This window comes from Lytechinus pictus, chromosome 16, assembly GCF_037042905.1.
Source record: "Lytechinus pictus isolate F3 Inbred chromosome 16, Lp3.0, whole genome shotgun sequence".
NCBI lineage: Eukaryota > Metazoa > Echinodermata > Echinoidea > Temnopleuroida > Toxopneustidae > Lytechinus > Lytechinus pictus.
In genome coordinates this window covers 13998123-14023929 of record NC_087260.1, presented here as the reverse complement: position 1 = coordinate 14023929, position 25807 = coordinate 13998123, and the positions used below count along the sequence as shown (strand labels likewise).

General features: G+C 37.0%; 1 protein-coding gene across 1 annotated transcript in view; it reads left to right on the top strand.

The window, feature by feature from the left end:
* The first annotated feature begins 779 nt into the window (after positions 1 to 779).
* LOC129278786 (probable E3 ubiquitin-protein ligase HERC4) overlaps positions 780 to 25807 on the top strand; it is a 50372-nt gene continuing 25344 nt past the window's right edge. Inside the window, exons 1-12 of the mRNA XM_064111494.1 lie at positions 780 to 901; positions 2133 to 2308; positions 2804 to 3011; positions 4596 to 4672; positions 9602 to 9802; positions 14422 to 14501; positions 15557 to 15681; positions 19510 to 19703; positions 20204 to 20376; positions 21593 to 21756; positions 22600 to 22690; positions 24541 to 24709. Coding sequence (XP_063967564.1) covers positions 2140 to 2308; positions 2804 to 3011; positions 4596 to 4672; positions 9602 to 9802; positions 14422 to 14501; positions 15557 to 15681; positions 19510 to 19703; positions 20204 to 20376; positions 21593 to 21756; positions 22600 to 22690; positions 24541 to 24709 — 1651 coding nt within the window. The 5' untranslated portion in view covers positions 780 to 901; positions 2133 to 2139. The remainder of the gene's footprint in view (positions 902 to 2132; positions 2309 to 2803; positions 3012 to 4595; positions 4673 to 9601; positions 9803 to 14421; positions 14502 to 15556; positions 15682 to 19509; positions 19704 to 20203; positions 20377 to 21592; positions 21757 to 22599; positions 22691 to 24540; positions 24710 to 25807) is intronic.

The following is a 25807-nucleotide window of genomic DNA, read 5'->3' as shown; positions in this document are numbered from 1 at the left end:
TTGAATATACATTTGAAAGCGTCATTTCAGCATCGTAAGCGATAAATGCACTAAATGCCGAGTTACATACTTATCAACTGTTGTCAAACATAACCTATCACTTTGCATAAAACTGTTTGAAGCATTCTCACCACCGATTTCTAGTAGACGACGCCCAGTCTTAGCAACGACAGTGTAGAAGTGTAGTCGCGCTATAGGGCACACATGAGTATTACAGACCCCCATTCACTCACGTGTTATATCACAGCTCATCAAAAAATCATTAAAAATCAATCCCTCGATAGATTTTGCTTTAATTCACTGACATTAGTCACAGTTAACAGTACATTAAGACTTGATATGTTAATCAGGTACTTGCCCAGCTCAATCAAAAGTTAAATGGCCTGAAATAAGACTAACCATAATTTCGGCCAGTTCATTGCCAGAAAAACCAGAACTGCATTGTGGGTAATAATAATTAAAATGAAATACAAAAATGCAGTCTAGCCTCCCCAAACGCCTTAATTATGAAAGAGTATGAACATAGCATTATCTCTATCGTTTTTCTTTTGATATACAAACATTTGATCTATTTTTAATGAATTATTTTAATCAATAAAGTCATGTGACCTTTACTTACGCCTGTCCGACATGCTTCGCGCGCAGATGAATTACTCTCGTGTGCCCTATTGTGTTTATAAGAGAGCTCGGAGCGGGGAATCCCATTTGCGTATAAATCCACGATGTCATAACTATTCAAGTTGCCTATTCCTCATTTCGCAACAAGTGGGAATTCCCAGTCCACACTTTTTCCACACCAAGCCATATAAATCTCCGTAAAGTACCGTCAGGTGGATCACTCTCCGGAAAACGTCACTACAGCTAGCAGCTTTTTTTTGGTGTGAGAAATCAGAGCGAAATTGTGAGTTTTTACCTATGTTTAATTAATTTGGGAACATTCATCATATAATTGTATAACATCGTTGTTCTTCGTTATCAGTTCATTTCAATTCATGAATTTGTATATGAAATAATGATCTCCACAAGTTTACTCAATATATTGCAGCATCCGTCAGTGTTACGATTTATAGTTTGCAAATTGGTTGGGGAGGGGGTAGGTGCATGATGGGGGTGGTGGTGATGATGATGATAATGATGACGACGATGATGATGTTGAGATGCCGATGATGATCATCATCATGTGCAGATTCCGGGGGCGGAAGGTCCGTATAAGTTGATGGTGGCCCCGGATGGTGGCCTTTTTTTTCTCTCGTCAGTTTTTCTAGACACCAAATGGCTTTCATTCTTGTTTGCTTGTCAAGTTTGTTCTGGAGACAATACGACCCTCATTTTTTAGTGATGACCTCTGTTATCCTATTTTTCTTTGTCTGGCTTGTAAAATATGTGGGACAAAACGCGCCCATTTCATAAAAAAATCCTGGAACCACGCCTCGGTCCCGTAACACAAAGGTTAGCGATTAATCGTACGCTTAATTGATTTCTACGATTGATTGTACATTGTAGCATAGCGTACCTAAGGGGGGGGGGGGGGCAGGGGGACGTATCCCTGCCCCCCTGACGAGTCACAACTGATCCAGGGGACATGCCCTCCCTTTTGAGTAGCAAAATTAATAATTTGTAATGTAAAAAATGCAATGAAAACAGACGTGTGCCCCCTCTTTTGAACTTGAAGACCTTTTTTTTGCTTGTCAATTTTTTTCTGGTACGAAATCTCATTTATTTGCGGTATGTTTTTTGTCAATTTTTTTCGCGGACGAAATATCCTCCAAAAAATTTGCCCCGCTTTTGGAAAATCTGGGTACGCCGCTGCATTGTAGCCAATGGAATCAATCGTAGAAAAATGTTCTACGATCATTGCTAAGTTTTGTGTTACGGATTACTGATAATCAGAGTGATGAAGTTGTTGGTGGTGGTGGTCATGAGGGTGGTGATAGTAGGGACGATGATAGCCGCTGCGATGGCTGCAATAATGATGATGAGGAGGTTTAAATGTACCACGAATATTCTGCCATTTTCGCTACTTCATTAGAAACCCAAGATTAGAGATCAGATCCCAAGGGTGACGTAACTCGTTAAATTCTACGGCCATTCTCTAACGTTACGTTTAAATGATATTGTTGCTTCCCTATTAGGACAGAAATGGCATCAAATAACAATTTTGATGTTGTCATGGTGATTAAGAAATACCACATCAAGGGGAAGCAGATAAGAGATGTCTGTAATAACTCGAAGACCGTCGTCATGGTTACGTCGGAAGGGCGTGTCTATGCGTGTGATGTATCAGATGTCAGCAAACAGCATAAATATGGTAACCATTATAACAATAGGGATTATCGATAGGAGTGATAATGAGACTAGAAATTTAGATTTTGGTTTGGCTGCATCTAAATTTAGTATCGAGTTTAGAACGATCGGTTACGTGGATCGTAACTTGTGCAAGCGCACTGGGTCCTCTCTCAAAAAGAGTTGTTATTAATCCGATCAAAAAAAATAATGGAAATCCAGCAATGTTATAATTTGTATACAGCCAGAAATTTGCACAATGCCCCCCCCCGAAAATCAAGAGTCCCACATGTAGTTGCATGAATATCCATCATAATAGAAAATGTTAGATGTTAATTGGATTGCGGGCTTTCCATATAGTTGTGGTTGATCAGATAAATAGCAAGGCATGGTCTTGGATTATTTAGTCCTCATTTAACAATAAGAGAGTACATTTTACGAAAACATTCATTTTCTCATATGATATCAGAACTCCTTCAATGAAGTCTCATGAAAACTTTGATTTACACTTATCGAACAGTCAGGGTGAATTTTCCGACATCCGGAGCGGCCAACGACGACGCAATCATGAACGTGAGCTGCGGCCGTTCTCACTTTCTCGCGCTCTCTGCCCGTGGTCGCGTTTACAGTTGGGGTAAGAATGATAACGGGCAACTCGGACGTTCTCTTGAGAAACAAAGACCTAATCAGGTCTATCGAGGACAGAAGGAGGAGAAACACACTCCAAGGTGGGTTTGTATGCAATACTCGGGGAGGGGGAGGGGGGGTCATCTGCCCCTCCCCCTCACTCTTTTCTATATGTATTATAATGTTGATACATATACTCTCTCAACATTATACAGTGGTGCTCAAATGTTATTGAACTTCACCAGAAAATGAACATATTTATATACAGTTTAAAGTGTTCAAATTTTGCAAGTGAAGTCAGGTGATAAGATATTACATTCAATATTTTTTTTTCTCTGGCCTCGCCGAACATTGAGGTGTTGTTTTCTACATGCTAAGTGTTAAATGTAGACAACATTTTGTAGTGGGCACTAGCGTACCTACGGGGGGGGGGGGGCAGAGGGGGCAGACTGCATGCAACCCATGCAAGGGACATATCCCTTGAACCCCCCTGACGAGTGTTGAAAACCTTTTTTTTTTTTGCTTGTCAAATTTTTTGGCGGACGAATTTGCCCCCCCCCTGTGGAAAATCCTAGGTACGCCACTGGTAGTGGGGTTCACTAACTTTTGAGCAAAACCGTGTACATCTATATACTTTTACTAAATGTGGGTTATATCAATTGGAAGCTCACTCTCCAATTAGGGAGGGCAATAAAAGTGAAAATATTATTTTTCACTCGTTCAATTTAACAGATTTTTTTCTTCAAATTTAATATATGCAATTTAAACTGCGAATTTATGCAATGATCATGTCACATAAATACGAAATTGGATTCAGCTGGATAGGTTATGATTTAAGGCGGTCCGAGGACTACAGATATTTGGCTAACTTTGCCCAGCGCCTGGCAGCAGGTGCATTCAGTGTCTAAATGTTTTTTGCGTTACTGCAACAGTTATTTTTGTCTTTGTATTTGAAGTGTTTGTTTAATTGATTTGCTTTATATTGTATGTTGGGCGTATTTGCACAGGCCGAGTAAGATGTAATACTGATATTGATAATAATAATAATTATAATAAAAACAATATAATGATAATAATAATAATAATTACAATTTTAATAATAATAATAATAATAACAATAATTATCATGATAATAATAATAATGATAATAAAAATGATAATAATAATAATTATAATGATAATAATAATAATTATAATGATAATAATAACAAAAATAATGATTATAATGATAATAATACTGATAATAATAATAATAATAATAATAATAATAATAATAATAATAATTATAATGATAAAAATAACAATAATAATGATAATAATAATGATAGCAATAATAATAACAATGATAATAATAACAAAAGGCAAAACAAATAATAACATTATAAATGATTGTCATTCAAAAACGGAAACTTATTTTTTGAAAAGAGAGTCTTCACTCCGAAAAGGGCATCCTCACTTTCGAAAGGGGAGGGGTACAATAAGGGGGTAATACATACCTCCTTGTACTATTTTGTAAACAAAGTTTGTTCTTAAAAGGTCGTGTCTGGTAGTCGGAGAGAATAAATCGATTGCATTTATGATGAGGTCATCGCCAATGCAATGTTCCTCTGAAAAACAAGTAATCAGTTCGAGTAGAATCAAGTTTAATTAATATTTTCTTTGTTCACTTGTTTCCTCTATTTCAGGCTTATCACTGAACTTTCAAACCAAAATGTCATCAAAATAGCATGTGGGCATAACCACTCCCTCGCCCTTACACGAGGTAAATATCTGTAATATATATATATATATATATATATATATATATATATATATATATATATATATATATATATATATATATATATATATATATATATGACAAGTTTACTTGTACCAAACGCTCTTGAGGTGTGAGTTTGAAACATATTGTGATGAGGCCAACTCAAAAGATGACGCAGGACACCATTTTAGCTTTTGCTTTCGTCTTTAATAAGACTTCGTCAGAAGCGTCTGACGTATGAAAAGACGATATTTCTAAATATATAGGCTTTAATATGCCAGGATAATATTTTGAGCAAATATTTCCTCAATAATTTGCAGGAGATCAATAAAAGTAAAAAGCTGCTGCACTTAAATATGCGTTAAATCTCCTCCTAGGTCATTTGCATCATAAGTTTTTTTTTTTTTTTTATTTTTTTTTTTACTCATGGTTTTAAAGGTATCCCGATTTTCGACAAAGGGATCTGCTTTCTGGGTTTTTACGCACTCTTTCATGTACAATTTATATAGTGTATTTTACATTCATTGTTTTCTCTACTACAGTGCGTATAAAAAAAACACCGGGACAGTTTTGAAAAGTCTATACAAAATTTGTTTCAAATTATAATATCTATATTTTGATGTTAATAGAGATGCTCTGAAATCTTATCTTTGAAATGCAATTAAAAAATAAATTTTGTTCATGCTTGAGCGAACACGGGACGTTTTTGCCGGGGGTTCAAAAAGAGGCTTGCGCCAGAATGGCAGAATATGAGTAATATGATGATCAAATCAGCAGACTTCCTCTTAACTTTTTCGTTATCTGTGCCATAATTTTCGAATTATGCTGTCAAATTTTATATACAAATTTATTTATTTATTCAGTTGAATTTTTTTTCAATTAAATCTCTTTTACCTTTGAATTTTCCCTCATAAGGAATAAATGAAGACTTTTTGTCAACCCAAGCAAGAAGATTCGCATTATTAATTGGGAAAACTTGTAATTAATCCTTTTATTATGTAAAACAAATTATGTTATGGTACCTTTAAAAGACATGAATCCATTTTTCAACTGCTTGATTCCTTGACCAAGTTTAATTATATGTTTGACAGGATTAACAGGAAGGGATTCATGTCTTTCAATGGCAATGGTGTATTGAGTCAATTTTGAAGGAGCTAGATATGGCAGATCGGGAAAAATGTAATAAAAAGTTGTGAGCGAGTGAAGCGAGCACACAAAAATTCCCACTTTTTTATTACAATATCAAATTTTGTGATAGATTTTGACATAATACTCAGAAAATAATATCATATTTTACTTTATATCTTTCCTTTCCACTTTTTTTCTTGGTCGTGATTTTTTTTAATTGAGGGGGGGGGGGGGGCATCCCCGAACCCCCGCCAATCTGTATGACACTGTTCAAAAGGCACCGTAACCTTTCTAGCGCACAATGAAAGGATTTGAAAAAAACACAAGCTCTCCCATACTTCGGTTGAAAAAAAAAATGTTTTTGCTTGAAGAAGGAATATTTAAAGCTAAAAGATAACATATTAAAAAGAAACAACAACAACAATTCAAGCAAACAAATAGATTTGAAAATGAATTTTGACCGCATAATTTGAAAATTATGGCAAAGATAATGAAAAGGTTAAGAAGTCTGCTGATTTTTATAGCAAAAAGTCCGATCATCATATTTATCATTTTATGCCATTCTGGCGCAAGCCTCCCTTTTAACCCCATACAAGAACATTCCGTGTTCGCTCAAGCATTAACGAAACTAAATTTTTTTAATGGCATTCGAAAGATAAGAGTTCAGAGCACCTATTAACACCAAAATATAGACATCATAATTTGAAGAAAAAAAAATTATAGAATTTTCAAATCTGTCCCGTTTTTGTCTTACATGCATGCGAAGCAGAGTGAGACTATAGGCGCCGCTTTTCCGACGGCGGCGGCGGTGGCGGCGTCAACACCAAATCTTAACCGAAGGTTATTTTTTAAATGACTGCATAACTTAGAAAGTATATAAACCTAGTTCATGAAACTTAGCCATAAGGTTAATATAGTATTACTAAACATCCTGCCTTAGTTTCAAGTCACATGACCAAGGTCAAAGGTCATTTTGGGTCAATGAACTTAGACCATGTTGGGGGAATCAACATCAAATCTTAACCGAAAGTTAAGTTTTTGAATGACAGCATAACTTAGAAAGTGGACCTAGTTCATGAAACTTGGACATAAGTTCAATCAAGTATTACTGAACATCCTGCTTGAGTTTCACGTCACATGACCAAGGTCAAAGGTCATTTAGGGTCAATGAACTTTGGCCAAATTGGGGGTATCTGTTGAATTTCCATCATAACTTTGAAAGTTTATGGATCTGATTCATGAAACTTGGACATAATAGTAATCGAGTATCACTAAACATCCTGTGCGTATTTCAGGTCACATGACCAAGGTCAAAGGTCAATGAACTTTGGCCGAATGGGGTATGTGTTGAATTACCATCATAACTTTGAAAGTTTATGGATCTGCATGATTCATGAAACTTGGACATAAGAGTAATCAAGTATCTTTGAACATCCCGTCCGAGTTTCAGGTCACATGACCAAGGTCAAAGGTCATTTAAGGTCAATGAACTTTGGCCATGTTGAGGGTATTTGTTGAATTACTATCATATCCGTGTAAGTGTATTGGTCTAGTTCATAAAACGTGGACATAATAGTAACCAAGTATCACTGAACATCTTGTGCGAGTTTCAGGTCACATGACCAAGGTCAAAGGTCAATGGACTTTGGCCATGTTGGGGGTATTTGCTGAATTACCATCATAACTCTAAGTATATTGGTCTAGCTCATAAAACTTGGACATAAGAGTCATCAAGTATCACTGAACATCTCATGCGAGTTTCAGGTCACATGACCAAAGTCAAAGGTCATTTAAGGTCATTGAACTTTGGCCATTTTAGAGGTAATTATTAGATTGCTGTCATAACTTTCAAAGTCTGTAGATATAGTGTATAAAATGTGGATATAGGGGTAATCAAGTATCATTGACAAGTTTAGGTCACATGATCAAGGTCAAATATCAATGAACGTAGTATTGTATCATTATCTGAATGGTGTTTTTTGTGAATAATTATTTTATAGTAGTTTTCAACGTCAGCACTGCTAATATATTGAATCGCGTGATGCAGGTGAGACCGCCAGAGGCATTCCACTTGTTTTGATACGCACTGTATATTAGTGATATTATTGATTTGTATATTATACATGAAAATTGATTAAATGTCAATTGGAATAAAATAGATGTTTAATTGAATTGAAATAAAGTTAAATAATACAACAAAAAACTGCTACATTCCTTCAATTACTTTATTACTTTCAGATTAATGGGAATACTGAGTATAGTACTTGTTATTTAGATGACGGAGATCATCATACTTATTGGGGGGGGGGGTTGATATAAACAAAGAATGAGGGGGAAAGCGACTTGGAAATATTTACATTTTATAATGTTCAGTAATGAATACTGCTCTAAAAATGAGGGGCTTGGGGCCGTTGACCCCCAAAACAAATTTCACGATAAAAATGAAGTTAGAAGAAAAAAAAGGAGGAAATATTATATTTTCTGCATGGATAATATGTTATAATCTGTCCGAAAATCAGAGTGATGTATTAAAATGTATTTTTTGCTCAATCGCTTCGGTCGCGAAAACAGTTCCTTAGACATTTTGCCCCATACTCCATATCTGGCCCCATCATTTTAATTTTTGAGAGCGGGGTCCTACGCCAATTTGGTTTAGATGCAGATTATATTGCCAGTAAAAAAGTAATTCCAATTGATTTAAGCAGCGTTGGATCCAGAACTAACGGCACTACAAGATTAACATAGTAGCCCGCATGCTAGTTAGAACATATCTGAAAATGTTCAAAAATCTTTATATTGTTATGGATAATGCATATATAATCAAAGTATAGTCTTATAGAGCGACACATATTTAAACACAAAAATAAATTTTATTGTCCCAATTTTTTCATATCTACTTGAGATGGAAATGGACACTGGCCATTAGTGCATTCCTATTTTGAAGGTTCGATATCTCAATTTCACTTTTGAATGTTGCTGTAACGTTAGAGCTGTCACCCAGCAACATTTTGATACATGAATGACGTATTTATGACATATACAAGCGGAGATATAGCAGGTTACATTTCCCCTTCCCCTTAAAAGTTATTGATTATTTTGTTGTTGCTATTTTACATTGCTCTTTAAATTAAACGGTAGTAAAAAGTGATACCACAATTTGAGACTACTACCTACCTAGCAGTGGTCTAGAGGGTCCATATTAACTACCTAAGGTATCCAACCTTTCCTGTGGTGTGGGTTGTACGAACTCATTTTTCACAGGTCCTTGCATGCTCCCGGACTAATAGCGCTGGGGCCCGTTGCAGAAAGAGTTGCAATCAATCGCAACTCTAAAAATCATGCGTAACTTGATTTTCAACCAATCAACAACGCGCATTTGGGACTTGCGATTGATTTTTTGGCTTGCGTTTAAACGCAACTCTTTCTGCAACGGGCCCCTGAACACTTACTTTACCCGACATCTCTAAGCTCTACAATAAAGAAGCATAATAACCCCTAGCTTTAGCAGAGCAGCTGTTACGCGCACTTCGTTTCAACGAGTTCAAGGAACAAATTCCTGCCAGGTACCCATTAACCTCACCTGTGTTGAGTGCAGCACAATGTGGATCTATTTCTTGCTGAAGGAAAATTATGCCATGGCTGGGATTCGAACCCACGACCCTCTGTTTCAGGAGACTAATCCAATGTGCCACAACGCTCATCTTGAATATCAATTATCATTTACATTTTCTATAATCATTTATTGTTTGAAAGTGTACTGTTGCTATTTTTACGTTGCTAATTTGTCGGTGCTTTTTACAGGAGGGAGCTTGTATTCGTGGGGAAAAACAAAGGTGAAGCGACGTACCCGATGTCCGACTTTAGTCGAAGGTCTTCCAAGTGGTATGGTAATTCAACATATTGCCACTGGAGGCGATCACACCCTTATTGTTTCCGATGCTGGTGATGCATATGTTTGGGGCTTTGACGCAGACGGACAACGCAAACAACTCAAACAAGATGGTATCGTAAAAAATGTTCATTTTTGTTTCAAAATTATGTAGCTGTGAAATGGTCTCAGAAAAGAGTGGCTTGTTTTGCTTTTATTTCTTCGTTCAGATAGTTGTACAATGAATGTATGAAATAGTTTTTCCTATTAAGATTATCATGATCATGCCTATAGAATATCATTCAAGGCATTTTATTATAAAACAAACTTTTGGAAAGCATGGAGGGAATCATTCATCCGAGGGAAGTGAGGCATTTTTTTTTTACTCAGAACTTTGTCCCTTGAAGAAAAAGTATTTTGCATTGCAGATTCATAATCTGAAGACTAATTTCTTTTAATCATTAAATTCTGTGTTGTGATCGGTTCAGATATCATCGTAACTATGACCGAACACATTCTTATGGGCGGCCAAAAGGACTAACGATTAATAGGATGAAAATAAACAGAATGATTTGACCCTTTTGGCCACCCATACATTCTCGCTATTAATGAATGATGTAGAAAACAAACCATGAAGATGATGCTTAACACAATACACCAGTGTTGTAGTCAAGGCTCAAACCTCCGAGCCAAGGCCAAGGCTTTAATAACCAAGGCCAAGGCTTCACTACCCAAGGCTGAGGCCAAGGCATGGAAACCCAAGGCCAAGGCATTTCAAACTTTCGATATATGGAACAATGAGACAACCATGCTTAGGCGGCAGACTTGACACACATGGCAACATGTATAAAAGGTGTGAGCGAGCGAAAATTTTGACCCTTGTGCATGTAAAACAAAAATAATTTCATGATAGATTTAGACATAATATTAAAATGATATAGTTACCTTTGTACATTTAATCCATTCTTTTTCTAGGCGAGTTACATTGCAATAATTTTTATTACCACGGTCATCTAATCCTGGCATGCCCATTCTCAACGTCTTTCTCCACTCCCTGGGACAGAGGAGGCAGAACGTATATATATATATATATATATATTTTTTTTTTTTTGGGGGGGGGGGACAAAGCAAAAAAATGCACTTATAAGTCAAAATGAGCATCGTGTTGCAAACATATATTTTCAAAATGCATGAAGAAGTTGTGTGTTTTGTATAAATTAAGTTCAGCAAAGCCTTTTCAAAGTGATTTCTAATTGATAAGGTACATGTAGATATTTTGATTTAGGCTTTACTTTTCCGTGAGAAAGCGTAGCGAGCAAGCGGTTTTGAAAAAAAAAATCAATTCTGAAGTTGTAAAACTCGATTTTTGGTCAATTATGGCGCTAATCACTGTTAAAAGGGCATCCTTGCGTGATGTTGCCAGAGCGAATCACGAGCTCAAACTTCTGTACATTTCGTGTAATAAGAAATGAAAATTAAATTTTCCGAGCTGTTTTTGTAATCATGAAAAAGATGTGCATCTTACTAAAGAATTAACGCGAGCGCGAAGCGCGAGCTCAAATTTTTACTGACCAGAAAAGGAAGCTGTTCTAGGCTGCATTTAGTGATAAATAGGATACATAATTTTGTGATATTTCAACCTGAAAAACAGGACATTCTAAGCATTTTTTTTGTAAATGGGAACAGAATGAGTACCTAATAATTTATGCGAGCGCGATCCAAAATTTTGTGATTTTCGAACCAAAAAAGTATTATGTTTTACTATAAAAAAAAGATATTTCTTTTTCGATTTTAGAAAACGGGAATTTTTCCAACAAGAAACTTTTTTTTTTTTGGGGGGGGGGGGGGCAAGAGAGCACAAAGCGCAAGTTGAAATTTTCAAATGCTAACCTGAAAATGAGTCATTTTAAGGGCTCTTGTCAGTATTCATGGTTTTTTCTGCTTACAACCACTTTTAAATTTCAATTATCATTTCTTGTATCTTCTACACAGTTTATTTTACCTCAAAAAACCGGAATAAAGAATATTAACAATATAAAGTTATATTCAAAAGGATATCAAATAAACGGGGCGCACCCCATACCATTAGTTGGGGGAGGGTAAATCTTAATTATTCCTGGAAACAATAAAATAGAGTGGTTATCTATTAAACCACACTGACACAAAAATAAATATGTTGTTTGTTTCCTTGAAACCGTAGTGAAATGAAATTCATTGTAGAACCATATGATTAAAAATAAGTAACCTTTTTTTTTTTTTACTTTGCTTTGTCAATCTGGGACACTAGACCAAAATAAAATATATACAATTTAATAAGATGTACTGCCTATCAACATACTAACTGATTTTGTAGTATATTCTGCCTCACCAGCCTCCCCTTTCTCTCTATCTCTTTTCCCATTCCTCTTTCTCGCCTGCTTAAAATATATAAGACCCCAGAAAAAAAAAGAGAGAGACAAGAAGTTCCACCACCAAGAATAAACTTATAAAAGGAAAGGAAAAGTAGTAAATGTGATATCATTTTCTTAACATATTGTCACAAACTATCACAAATTAGCTTTTCTAATAATTATAGTAAGAGGGTGAACAATTTTGCTCGCTTCAATCGTTTTCAACTTTTTTGGGGGCAGATATTTTGCTCTATATGCCATGCTTGGCCCCTCAAAATGTTTGGCTCATCATGCCATTGACATAGCCCATTTGGAAATGACAAAATTGAAGATTGTGTTCCAAGTTTACCAAATCTTTTCAGAATATCATTAAGACTTAAAACATTCTAACTTTGTTGGTCAAAGAAAATAATACAAGGAAAATCCTAATGGAATAAAAATCAAACTTGTTATCAATCTTTAGAGTTAGCTATTTTTTAAAGTATGAAAATTGTTGTCAAAATTACAGTCAGATCTGTCAGAATTATTCCTGTCATAAAATCACTATAATCGTTATCATAATCATTATTATCATTATCATTGATATTGCCATTATCATCATTAGTCATTATTACAACACATTACCAATAAGTAATGTTATTTTTCATCACTTCTGTTTTCTTTGTTACATAATTATGTGATGATAATTCTTGATAATGGCGATAATTACAATTGATGGCACTGCTAAGTACACTTACTACTACTGCTGCTGCTGCTACTGCTGACTTGTAGTATTATACAGATATTGCCTACCTTTAGTTTGAATATAACATTTCCTCTCCCCGACGGAGTTATATTTTGCCCGAAGCGCGCAGCGCTGAGGGAAAATATTCTCCCGAGGGAAAATATAGCTTTGGAGGGGAGTTGAAATGTTATTTATTCAAAATATAGACCTGGCAATATCTGTTCTATTATATAGTCTATGGTGATTCGCCATCAGAGATTGCCTTCATCATCTGGCTCCAACCCGAAATTCTTGCTACAGCTCTGATCCATCCGATACGTCATAATATAATTTTTTGGGAAAATACATCAAACGCGTTATTTATGCAATCGACGCGTTAACACTAGCGCGTACATCAAATAAACTACCAGATTACGCAACTTGTGCGCAGCGAGTGACGTCACCTTAGTGAATATAATGCCGCAATTGACAATACAACGCAGTTATATTCACTGAGGTGACGTCAAAACCTAGAATATAACAAATGCGATCCTCGCAGCTATGGTCACGTGATGGCGTAATGACCTATCACTGATTCGAATCTACATAACCTATGCAATATTGACCATTAGATATACGGAGCAATTAAAACATTTATAATTATATAAAAACAAATGAAAGTGCAAAAAACAAAATGCCTTAAGATTTCAAGGCTCAAAATCCTCAGGGCCAAGGCCATCTCAATACCAAGGCTTTGAAAAAGTAGGCCTTAAGGCCAAGGCCGAGCATCAAGGCACTACAACACTGCAATACACGTAGGCATACAGTCGGAGCTGATCTCCTGACACCAGAAATCTCAAAATGGCTACGGGCCAAAGTTAAACCAAAAGTAGATCAGGTCCAATCCTAGTCCTATTCCTCCATATGCATCAATGCTGTTTTTTGTTATCATTATTGTTCTAGTTAGACTATGTCCAGTGGCGTACCGTGGGTCACGGCATGGGGGGGGGGGGCACCTGCAAACATTTTTAGTCTCTCAATTGCCAGGTATACTGACCTAATAGAGACATTTTAAAGACTGCCATTAAACGGACATGTATTTCATTGATTAAATAATGGGAGCGCGAAGCGCGAAATGAAAAGTTTGATATTCAGACCTAAAAATTACAAGCAAACTTTTCAAATCATGATACGTATCTGTCTCACTAAACAAACAATGCGAGCGCGAAGCGCGAGCTAAAAGTTTTGTATATATTGACCCCAACTAGGGACATTTTAAGGACATAGGAATTCATGAAGAGCATAGCATACATATCTCACCATACATGACATAGTCATCTAATTCGAGCTCAATGTGCTTGCTGATTTTGTTAGAATTACACCTTAACATGCAAGAAGCACTTTTTAAACGTAATCATGTACATGGTACGTATCTCACTAATAAAAGATTGCGAGCGCGAAGTGCGAGCTGAAAATATTCAGACCAGAAAAAGGGACATTTTAAGGACTGTTTTTCGGAATTCGTGACGATCAGACATATATCACTAATCCATTAAAGCGAACGTAAGCACGGACTGGAATTATATTGATACAATATGATAAAATATTGTAAAAAAAAAAAAAAAATGGTCTAACCTATATCCCCTCCTTTTTTCCGTAGATGTAGAATTTCCTGCGTTTGTTAGGAAGGGAGTGAAGAACGCCACCTGCACTAACAACTCTACGACGATCCTGTACGAGGTATGAATTAATGGACGACATCACTTAAAGTCAGCCGATCATGTCAATGGATCATTGCATGATTGATGAATGTATACAAGCTAATATATCACAATCGATTTTTTAATTGATGTCATCGGGCCGCCATCTTGTAGTTATATCGATGGATATAACTACAACGCGCTCCCCCACCCCCCCCCCCCAAAAAAAAAGGTGGTAAATTGCCAATTCATCTACTGCCAACTTGTCCACTCTCCACATGGTCTACTTTCATTTTGATAGTCTAATGCCATTCCGTCCATTAACATTCCGTCTAACAACCATTTAGTCTAATAGGCCTAACCATTTGGCCCAATCATCACTTTTAGTCCAATTATACCAAATGGTATATGGACTTAACGGCTATTGAACCAACTGGTTATTAGACGAAATGGTGAGTGGACGAATTGGCACTTAGACCATGTGGATAGTGGACGAACTGATGTTAGACCAAAATACGAGTTGGCAATTGGACGAATTAGCATCAGACGAATTGGAAATTAAAAAAAGGTACTCCAAGAGGTCAAAACGGTCAAGCAAGCACAAAGCCATTATCATTTGTTCTAATTCATTCTCAAGAAATTCTCTCTAAATGTAAAATGTATAAATGCAGGGGCGGCGATCCTGGGGGACCGGGGGCACACTGCCCCCCAATTTTTGAAGCACTGAAAAAGTGTCCTTTTAAGCAAAAAATGCCCCCTCACGAACGTGTACTGTTCCCCTTTCACCTGAGAAGGACCTATTTTGCGTGTTACCAAGTGCCATATCTCGAATCAGTGTCCCAATTTTACTTAACAAAATGCAAAAGTGCCTCAATGATAAGCTCGGTCGCTTCTCTCCCCCACTTTCGAGTTTATTTTTAAAGTTTACACGTGCTGCCCCCATTGTCTTTTTCGAAAGAAAAGGTGCCCCTTTTCCCATGTGCCCCCCCCCCCACTTTCAACCTCGCTCCGCCGCCCCTGTATAAATGTTGAATCAAAGAAAAACGACAGACGGTATAAATTCATAAGTCCCCCACTTATTTGTTTTGAACCCAGACCGGCGAACTGAAGGTAATTTGGAAGGGGGCGAAAATTAATTCAGTCCGACAGAGGTTTAAACCAGAGATGAATCGGGAACGAACAGACAGTGGTTGTTGCTTCTCATCTTTAACGTCATCTGGGTATTGTATTAATCAAACAAAAACTGTAATGTGCCACCGACTTGACGACATGGCGAGATAATCTATCTTGCAAAGTCGACACGCCCTTAAAATGTTGGGCAAGATACTGTCCACACAACAATTGGTTCAAAATTTATCAATTTCTGGGTAGTTCTCAACAAATTCTGTGTCGTTTTCACCCAAAGCACACATTATTGGTTTATAACTACCAATAATTAAATAACGTTTTAACCATTTGTTGTGTGAACAGAATGTTGCCCAACATTTTAAGAGTGCATATTGAACATGTTTACCATTTTATTTGAACGTCGAGATACGAAATGCAATTTTTAGGTAAATTTTCAAAAGTTTCAGCTCACATTATTGTTTTATTACTTACATGTATAGTACCTAGTCTTGTTGTAAAAGTAAAGCTAATGTATACTTAAAAATTCAGTTTCAAGGACCACCCCCCCCCCTTACGAGACCCCCCCCAAAAAAAAAAATGTACCACGACCAAGAGAGTAGCAGAAGAGACAAACAAAAAGAAAAAGTGTGAAATATGAAATTTTATAATCACCAAGTCAAAATCTATCACAAAATATGATTTCTGTATTAAAAAGGTCAAAAAATTTGCTCACTCGTTTCTCTCACAGCTTTACGATTAAGAAATAAGAAGTAGAAAAATAAAAGGAAAAGAAAAAGGATGAAATATGTATTTCATAATTATCACGTCGAAATCTGCTACAAAATTATATTTTTGTATTAAAAAGGTAAAAACGTTTGCTCACTCGCTTCGCTCAATCGCAGCTTTTTTAAAACATTGCCTTCTATACAGTGTCGGGCTCCTAAAAAGTCAGTCTCGTTACGCTACTGCCCTCCCCAAGAAAAAAATCCCTCCCAGAGAAAAAAATATATTGCGTCAGTCACCCCCCCCCCTTACCACCACCATGAACACCGATCGACACTCATGAGTATCACTGATCAGTTTGCAAGAGTCTCAGGTCACGTGGTCAAGGTCAAAGGCAATTGAGGGTGAATGAACTTAGTATTTCATTATCATATGAATGGTGTTTCTAGTGAATTAATCATTCATCTTAGTTGTCTTGACAGTGAGCACCGCTGCTATGTTGAACCGGGTTGTGCGGGCGAAACTGCAGGGGTCCTTTCCCTGTTCACGGTTGTAAACTGCGCACGAGCAGAAAAAGGTCATTGGAGACAACCATGAAGGTGGCTTTCAAATTCACTGACATAGGCATTTGTGATTTGATGATTATTCATGTATGCCTTTCAAAATATTTATCATATCCAAGCTGAAGAGTAATAAATAGAGCCTTCATAATCACTGGTATTTGACAGTAGCCTAAACAAAAGTCAAATGTGCCAATTAAACGCAGACAATAAAACAGATTTCCAAACTTTATCCCTGATCTCAGTGGCGTAACTACGGGGGGGGGGGGGGCACGTGCCCCCCCCCCCCAATCGGCTGACCAAAAAAAAAAAAAAGAACACGGGGAAAAGGAGAAAAAGAGGGAGTAAGGAAGAGAAACGAAGTGGGAAAGAAGACATTATTGTTCATTATAATTGTTCATCATAATTATGTTATGTTATTTACATAAGAAACATTTTTTTCATAACTTTATGAAACATAATTCGCTCAGGGCCTATGTCTTCATTGTTCCTGGTGCTCGCATTGTCTGTTTACCGAGATATATAATCCTGTTATACTAAAACCTCCCGTTTTCAAGTCAATATACACCAAACTGCAAAATATATTTCCTCGCACTTCGAGTTATTGTTTTATGTACAATAGTAGGCCCTATGCTTCTTTTTCATGACTACTTAAAGTGATTGCCCCATTTTAAGGTCTTGAAATAAAACATTTCCTTTCCGTGCTTACGTTCGCAGTAGTGGATTGGTGAAATATGTCTGCTCTCCATGAATTCCTAGAATCAGTCCTTAAATGTCCCTCTTTCTAATCTGAATATCAAACATTTTCAGCTCGCGCTTCGCGCTCGCATCATTTGGTTATTGAACTACGTATGGTCTTCGTGAATTTCTACAAACAAGCCTTAAAATGCCCCTCTTCAGGTCTGAATTTCCTAAATTTTCAGCTCGCGCTTCGCGCTCGCAAGATTTGAATATGTTAATAATGATTACAAGTGCTTTATGTGCAGGTTAAGATGTAATTCTAACAAAATCAGCAAGCGCTTATTGGCACTCGCATAAGATGACTATGGTGAGATGTGTATACACTTAATGGATTCCTAAAATATAGTCCTTAAAGTCTTCCTGTTTGGGGGTCAATATTTACAAAAATTTCAGCTCGCGCTCCGCGCTCGCATTATTTAGCGAGACAGGTACATATCATGATTACACAAGATTGATTATAATGTCCCTTTTTAGGTCTAAATATAAAAAATTTTAAATATTTTAAGCTCGCGCTTCGCGCTCGCATTATTTGACCAGTGAGAGACATATCCGTTTAATGGCACTGTCCTTAAAATGTCTCTATTAGTTATACCTGGCAACTGGGCGCGCTTCGCGCGCTCACTTAGTGACTCAAAATTTTTGCTGGTGCCCCCCCAATGCCGTGACCCACGGTACGCCACTGCCTGATCTACTATTCTAGTCACCTGGTCTATACAATGCATTTTGTTCTTAGAATTTGAATACTCTACCGGTAAAGCTTACGCAACATCTACATTTGAAAATGATAGCGCTTATCCTAATGAAAAATCACAAAGGTCATTTGAGAAAAGTTGATCGTGAGCTAACCGTGAACTGGCTTATTATGTTATACTGAGCGCATGATATAACACAAATACACATTTTCCTTGCTGTTTGATTACATTAAAATTGAGATATTTCTAATTCGGGTACAAAAATGTTCAACATGATTTCAATCTTCATGGAGCATGTAAAACCCTTTTTTTCTGTAACTCATCCCGTTATATCGGGAGGAGAGAACCGCTGGTCACAAGTCTATTACTTTTAACCTCCCAGACACAGATGTATAATTGTTCAAGTCCTCCTCATCTTAGTTATTACCATCACTTTTGCAATCGAACGTACATGGTGGAACAAAATTTCAATAACAATGCAGTTTTTAAAATGATTATGCTTATTTCCAATTTCGATGTCGTCATCAACGTCAGGGCGGATCCAAGATTTTCCGAGGGAGGGGGGGGGGGAGCATTTTTTTACAAGAAAAACAAGCTCTCCAACTAATAAACAAAATGGGGGTGATTTTGTTCCATGAAAGAAAAGCACAGCAAAACAAAAGGTTTTCACTACGAAATGGAGGTCATTTTATTAAAGAAAAAAAAAGTTCCGCACTTGCGTTAGCATGACATATATTTGGTGCCTCTAAAAGGGAGGGGGAGGAATTGTGTGTGTGTGTGTGTATTTTAGTTTTGTCAGACGTGTATCAATCAGATATAATTATTTACGTCTGGGACCGACCTTTAACGTCACCATCCGAAAGACGTGACCAGGGCTCGAACCTCTGCATCAAATTGTAACTTCCCCACAGCTTGGATTACAGGCGCACGCCACAACGCCCAGACACGGGCCGGATTAGTCTAGATCCGCACGTTTGTAGTTATTTGTTTGGAAAACACACACACACGCACCCCCCCCCCCGCCACCCTCACACATACACACCGTGGGGTGTATGATGGTGTGTGTGTGAATGTGTGTGTGCGCGCGCGGTGAGGTGAGTGAGTGTAGAGTTTTCCGAACAAATAATTACAAACGTCCAGATCTAGACTAGGGCCGGATGTGCCCCACCTGGACCCGCCATTGATCATCGTCATTATGATATTAATATTGTTATTGCTCCTGTAGTCGGAATACGTTCCTGATCAATCAGTCAGGCGGAAAGCCGCTTCTTCTGGACACTAGCAACGCTTCTGAATGCCTGCGACTTGATTCATTAGAGGAAACCACATTTGGAGATGCTTTCAGATCCAAAGCGCTTCCTGAATGGCCACCAGGATATGATGATATCGACATCAAACTGTTTAAGGTTCCAAATATCGGTAATTTAATATGTCTTTTACGCCCTTGTCCTGGCATGCTTAATAAGTGCTAAATATACAATTTTGGAGATGATTTTTTCCCTCGATATTCCGGATAATATAGTCCTTTTAAAGGAGCGACATTATTAACGAAATATTTTTTTTTCATTCCTTGACTAGAGGCTATACCCGAGGTACCTTTCATCTCCACGTTTTTTCAACTATCTTTGATAGTGTAACTTCATGCACTACAGATCTGTTTCGCAGGAACAGCAGGAACGCTGCTCCCTCTCCCACTCTATTGCTCAAATACATATAGTTGAGCACTCTTTATATGGTGTTTTGCACTTATCTTATGTGGATTATAAATATATTTATATGAAAAACGGAGCTCTTTTAACAAATGAAAGGCAAAGTCTTCGTCGGTGACCATGGTGTGACAAAAAAGAGAACTATATGGCTATGAAGAAAAATGCATTCAGGTATACTGACACTATCTCTTTCTAAAATTCACCAATCAGGAAACAATCTTGAAAAGAGTCGACTCCACGTCATATTGCATGATAAAGCGTTATTGTGTAGTGGTTCGGAATCTCCTCCCGCGGGTCGTTGGTTGACTTGGTTAATACCACCGCTCCCTTCCTTCTTCACGCAATTCTTCCAAAACTACATGCTGACCTCAAGTTCAACGAAGGTAGGGGTGATGTATTTCTACCTTGAACTGCATGGAGCGAAAAGGCGCTAAGCAAATATGACGAACGATCATAAAGACCAGAAAATATGGCCATGTTTCTCAATAAACAAATTTTATTTATGGATTTTTGAAGATCATCTCCCACCCCTTCATCACAAAAATCCTCCTGCTCTCATTCCTTAATATATCCATCCTGTAGAGAAGGAGAACCGAGTTTTGATTTTTTTTCACAGTGTTGACATTTTGATATCACACGCGAGCAGCAATCCCATTTCCACATGACAAAAAAAAAAGCTTGAGTTGGTATTTCCCATAATGTTTAGCACTATTTCACAGTCAAGTGCATTGAAAAGTCAAGTCCACCCCAGAAATGAAATAAAATACAAAAGAAATATTGAGTGGGTGACGTCATCAGTCCCCTCATTTGCATGCCGACCAAGATGTGCATATAAAATGTTTTGTGAAATTAAGCGGAAATTGAAAATGTCATAACTTTCTTATTTTACATCCGATTTTGATGAAATTTTCAATGTTATGCTTGTTGGATTTTCCTCTTTTTATTCAAATCAAATTTCTGTTAAGGTGGACTTGTCCTTTATAAGTTATGAGACACATTATCTAATACACGATTGAACGAAATGCATTTTAAGCAATTGATCCATTAATCGTCACAATAATATGGACCTTGCTATGAGGAGATGCTTGTTTGTCACAGGAAAAAAAATAAACTTGCTATTCCTGGGGAAATGTTCTTTAAGCTTTCGTTAATATGTCCCCTACTAATGTTATCTTGTTTATTTTAATCAACTGGACCCGTTGGTCGAAAAGTTGTGATTTAATAGCTTAGCTGAGCCGAGCAATCACTTCAATGTAATTTTATCATGTATTATACTGTTGTACACAGTAAAAAAAAATAGCGCGTTGTTTAAGCCCGTCACTCTAACAACAAGTTGTTTAAACTTTTTTGTAATTGGTAACACTTTTTAAACAACTTGTTAAAAAAGTTTACACAGTTGTTTAAAACGTTTAAACAGTTGTTTAAAAGGTTTAAACAGTTGTTTAAAAGGTTTAAACAATAGTTGTTAGAGTGACGGGCTTAAACAACGTACTTAGAATTTTAAACAGCGTTTTTACAGAGTAATTTTATATGTATTTGTTTATATATTGGTAAATAAAATAGATAAATCGTTTTTTTAATAAATCTCTTATGTTCCAGGATTGTCAAAATGAGATGCCAATTCTCTCAAACGAACTGCTCCAGAGTTTGAGTGAGGTTGATGAAGCCATCCCCATGGAAACGAACATCAGCGAGCCAATCAAAGAAGCAAAGATGATATTCTCATCACCAGCAAGTTTGAATGCATCTTTCCCAATGGCAGGGTAACATTAAATCTGATTCTGATTTACATAATATAATTGATTTATTTGAATGAAAATAATGACGAAAATGATAATAAAACATCGGCCCGAATTAATTAAGGTTAAGTACGCTATTTCATTCATGAGTCCACTGTTTGAAGAGTGGACTCGTGAATAAAATAGCGTGGATAACCACGGCAAAAGGCGTCGAATAGGGGCTCTGTGATAAAAGTGCGCATCTGCATTGAGCCTTTTTTAATACACACGGTAAAAAAAGGTAATATATACAGGAAATTTGCATAAACCATGGGTTCCACCGCTGGTTTTAAAAACCATCTTTGTGAACTCGGGCCATTGAATTTGTATAGCACACTTTCCACCCGATTAAATGCTCAATGCGCATCGGAGCAAATTAGAGAAAGAGAAGAACAAGGATTCATTACAGGATTGATCTTTTGGTTGTCTGTCAAGAGGAATCTAGAGATACCGGTCTAGGTTGCCCCTGAATATGGTGAGGGTGGCCACTGGCGTCTGTCTTTCACTCTGTGGATAAGAATTCCACAGGGTCGGCCCTGTAAGGGCTCATGATGTCATTGTAGTTGGAACTTAAAAAAGTCTAAAAACAACCAACATATATTTTTTTTATTATATCAAGGATGATTAGAATATTAAACCCTTCCCCTTCCCAGAAAAAGGTATTACAACCAGATATTTTATTTAGCCCAGAGTGACAAACAAATATCGGTCAAACTTTAGCTAAAACTCGCGTCCAGTCAAATAAGTCCAATTATGCTAGTGAATAAAAAGCAAGATCTGAGGGTCAAACCTATATCATTTATCAATTTTTCAATGTCATTATTTTAGGCCACATGACGATGACGACCTGGATATTGATTTGGAGGCGGCAAGGAATGCTTTCAAACTGATCAGCTCGAAGGAGATACTTCTTGAATGGGTAATATGTCCTATATGGTTTACATGAATTAAAGTCGGGGAAATTAAAAAATTAATCAGCCTTTTTTATTAAAGGGCAAGTTCACCCGAAGAAAAGTTTGTTGTGAATAACATATACCAGAAAAAAGTAATGAAGAATATTCGTGAAGTTTTGAGGAAAATTCATCAAAGATTGAAGCTTTTGCCCTGTGACGTCGTATATGAGCAGCTTCCCCATTATGCAATATAAAATGCATATTTTTTTTTCAATGGTTCATAATGACCAAAAGATTTTTTGTTCTTGCAGGAGTGAAATAATTTTCATTTGTATAGAATATGAAATTTCATCGATTATTTTAATAAACGACATCTGGGGAAGCTGCTCTCATATAGCGTCACGAATTAAAAAAATGTTTGTAATAACTTTTTTTTTAATTCCGATGGATTTTTCTTAAGCCTTTTTTTATTATTATTTTTTTTTGCTATTTTACGAGAGCGTTTTGTTATAGGGTGAATTTTCTCTTGAACTGTGTGGACAATTTAAAAATGGTTTGTTAATTTCGCAGTTTATATATATATACATGTATATATATATATATATATATATATATATATATATATATATATATATATATATATATATACATATATATATATATATATATATATATATATATATATATATATATATATATATATATATACATATATATATATATATATATATATATATAAACAGGCCTGTAGCAATGATTCTTCTTTATTTACGGGGGCTGTTTTTGTAAATATTGAACTTTTATAGTTTCGCATTCAGCTTTCGATCGCCAATAGGTGGGCTGAAAGATAATTTCCTCCACATTTTTTCCTGATCGGCCGCGATTTAGACCTTAAAACGGGACATTCCATGCACCTTTTATAATTTGGACATGATATGAGTATCTGATTAAACTATTGGCGAACCCAAAGCGCGAACTATATTTATATTTTGACCTGAAAACTTGAAATTTAACATGTTAAAGCACTGTTTGTAACCATGAGTATCTATAGAACCGCGATACGCGAGGTAAAAAATGTCGACATTCTGATCCCAAAACTGGACAATCTTAGCACATTTTTAATAACAAAGTATGCAAACTCGAATATTTTTTTGATGGTGAATGACTTAAGAACGGACATTCTAAGCACTTTTTGTAATTTTTAACAGGATGTTGGTATCTTACACTGTATGCGAGCTCAAGGTTTCTTATATCCCGATCTGAAAAAAATAGATCAATTGAGCACTTCTTAAACAATAAAAAACAAGATACATGTATGTATCCAATAACCAATTATTGCGAATAGGAGTTACTATTTTAAGAAACAGGCGACGATTATGGCAATTGCATTGTTATATAACTACTACTACTGCTACTACTACTACAACTACTTCTACTACTACTAGTACTACTACTACTACTACTACAACAACAACTACTTCTACTACTACTGCTACTACTACTACAACAACAACTACTACTACTACAACTACTACTACTACTTCTACTACTACTACTACTTCTACTACTACTACTACTACTTCTACTTCTACCACTGCTACTACTACTACTACTACTACTACTACTACTACAATTACTACTGCAATTCTTAGTATGCTAACATACTATAGTACTTCTACTGTAACCAAACGATACAGAGCTTGTTCTATTTTATTCAAATCAAGTTCATGACTATTCACTATTCTTACCTATGAAATTCTCTTACGATTTGTTCTTATCCCCCCCCCCCCGTTATTCCCTCTCCCACCCTCACTCTCTCTTTCTTTCCAAGGTTTTTTTTTCTGTAACCCCTTTTTTTCTCTCTCTCATGTTACAGATAGCTGAAGTCGTAACCAATGACATGTGCAGAAACATCCAACTTGAACAGTTGACCGATAAGGACCTTCAATTTTTCTTCATACTTCTCGAGTGCCCTATTTTTCACTCTCCTCAATTTCCGTGGTGCCGGAAGGTTTTGACCGCTCTAGGAAAATTGTTGATATCTGGTAATGATAATTAAAATTATGGAAATGGTATGAAACAGGATTATACGAACCTTCTGTAGCGTTTTGACAAAACCTCTCGACTTAGCTATATTCTTCGTCAAGTAATGGCTGAAACGAGACCGGCGGTTGAAGAAGAGAACCTGACGAAATCGGTGCACCGACGAAATGCGGGAGAATGCGAAATCGAGCGACTTGAGCTGCAATTCGGGTTCCCAAAGGCACAGTAAATGGCTCTTTCACCCGGGTTTGTTCAATATTATATTAGTCTTTTCCCCGGGTCTTTTCTTTACTAGTCGCTCGGTTTCTGATGTACGCGTCATATCTGACAAGGGGCCTTGTCTACAGGCTATGGCTTCTACAGATCTCGTTTGACATGTTTGAAGACAAAGTGCAACATTCCCCACACGAATTTAAACCTTTTAAACAAAAAATTGAATGAATAATTTATGCAACAATTCTGCATAGACTTCTTTTCAGTTGGGCTTCAAAGTGCATTAGGGCCTATAGGCAATCATAATAGGCCCTTTGCCGATTAACACCGTGTTTACACAGTGACTCGGCTCGGAGGTTCGACCCCGGGGGGGGGGGCACTCGACCAAAAAAATGGTAGGGGTGTGCCGCGGGCGAGGCAAAAAACGGGGGCCTTGGAGCGGGCTTATTTTAAAAAGGAGGGTCCTCGGAACGGGCTTCGGAACTACAAATGTTTGTGAAAACGGGGGTCCTCGGAACGGATCTCCGTATCTCTGTGAGTGCGTATGCATCCCTATGGAACGGGCAATCGTGCATAACGCAGCTAGCGCAGCCTCCGCCGGGTGCGCTCGGGCTTAGGCGATGGTCGAAAAGCGCTCTACGGCCGCTTTTCACCAAAATTGTAGCAGATCAATGCGACCGGAACGGCGTAACGAAAAATATGCGAAGCTTTGGAGCGGATTTCTTTCTTCTTTTTTCTCGATAAGAAGGAAATGCTATGCCTTGGAGCGGCTTTCTTTGTTCTTTTTCTCAATAAGACAAAAATGCTATGCCTTGGAACGGAAATTTGAGTGTAAAAATGGGGGTCCCCTCCGCGGCACATACCCCGGGGGTTCGACACGCGAGCCG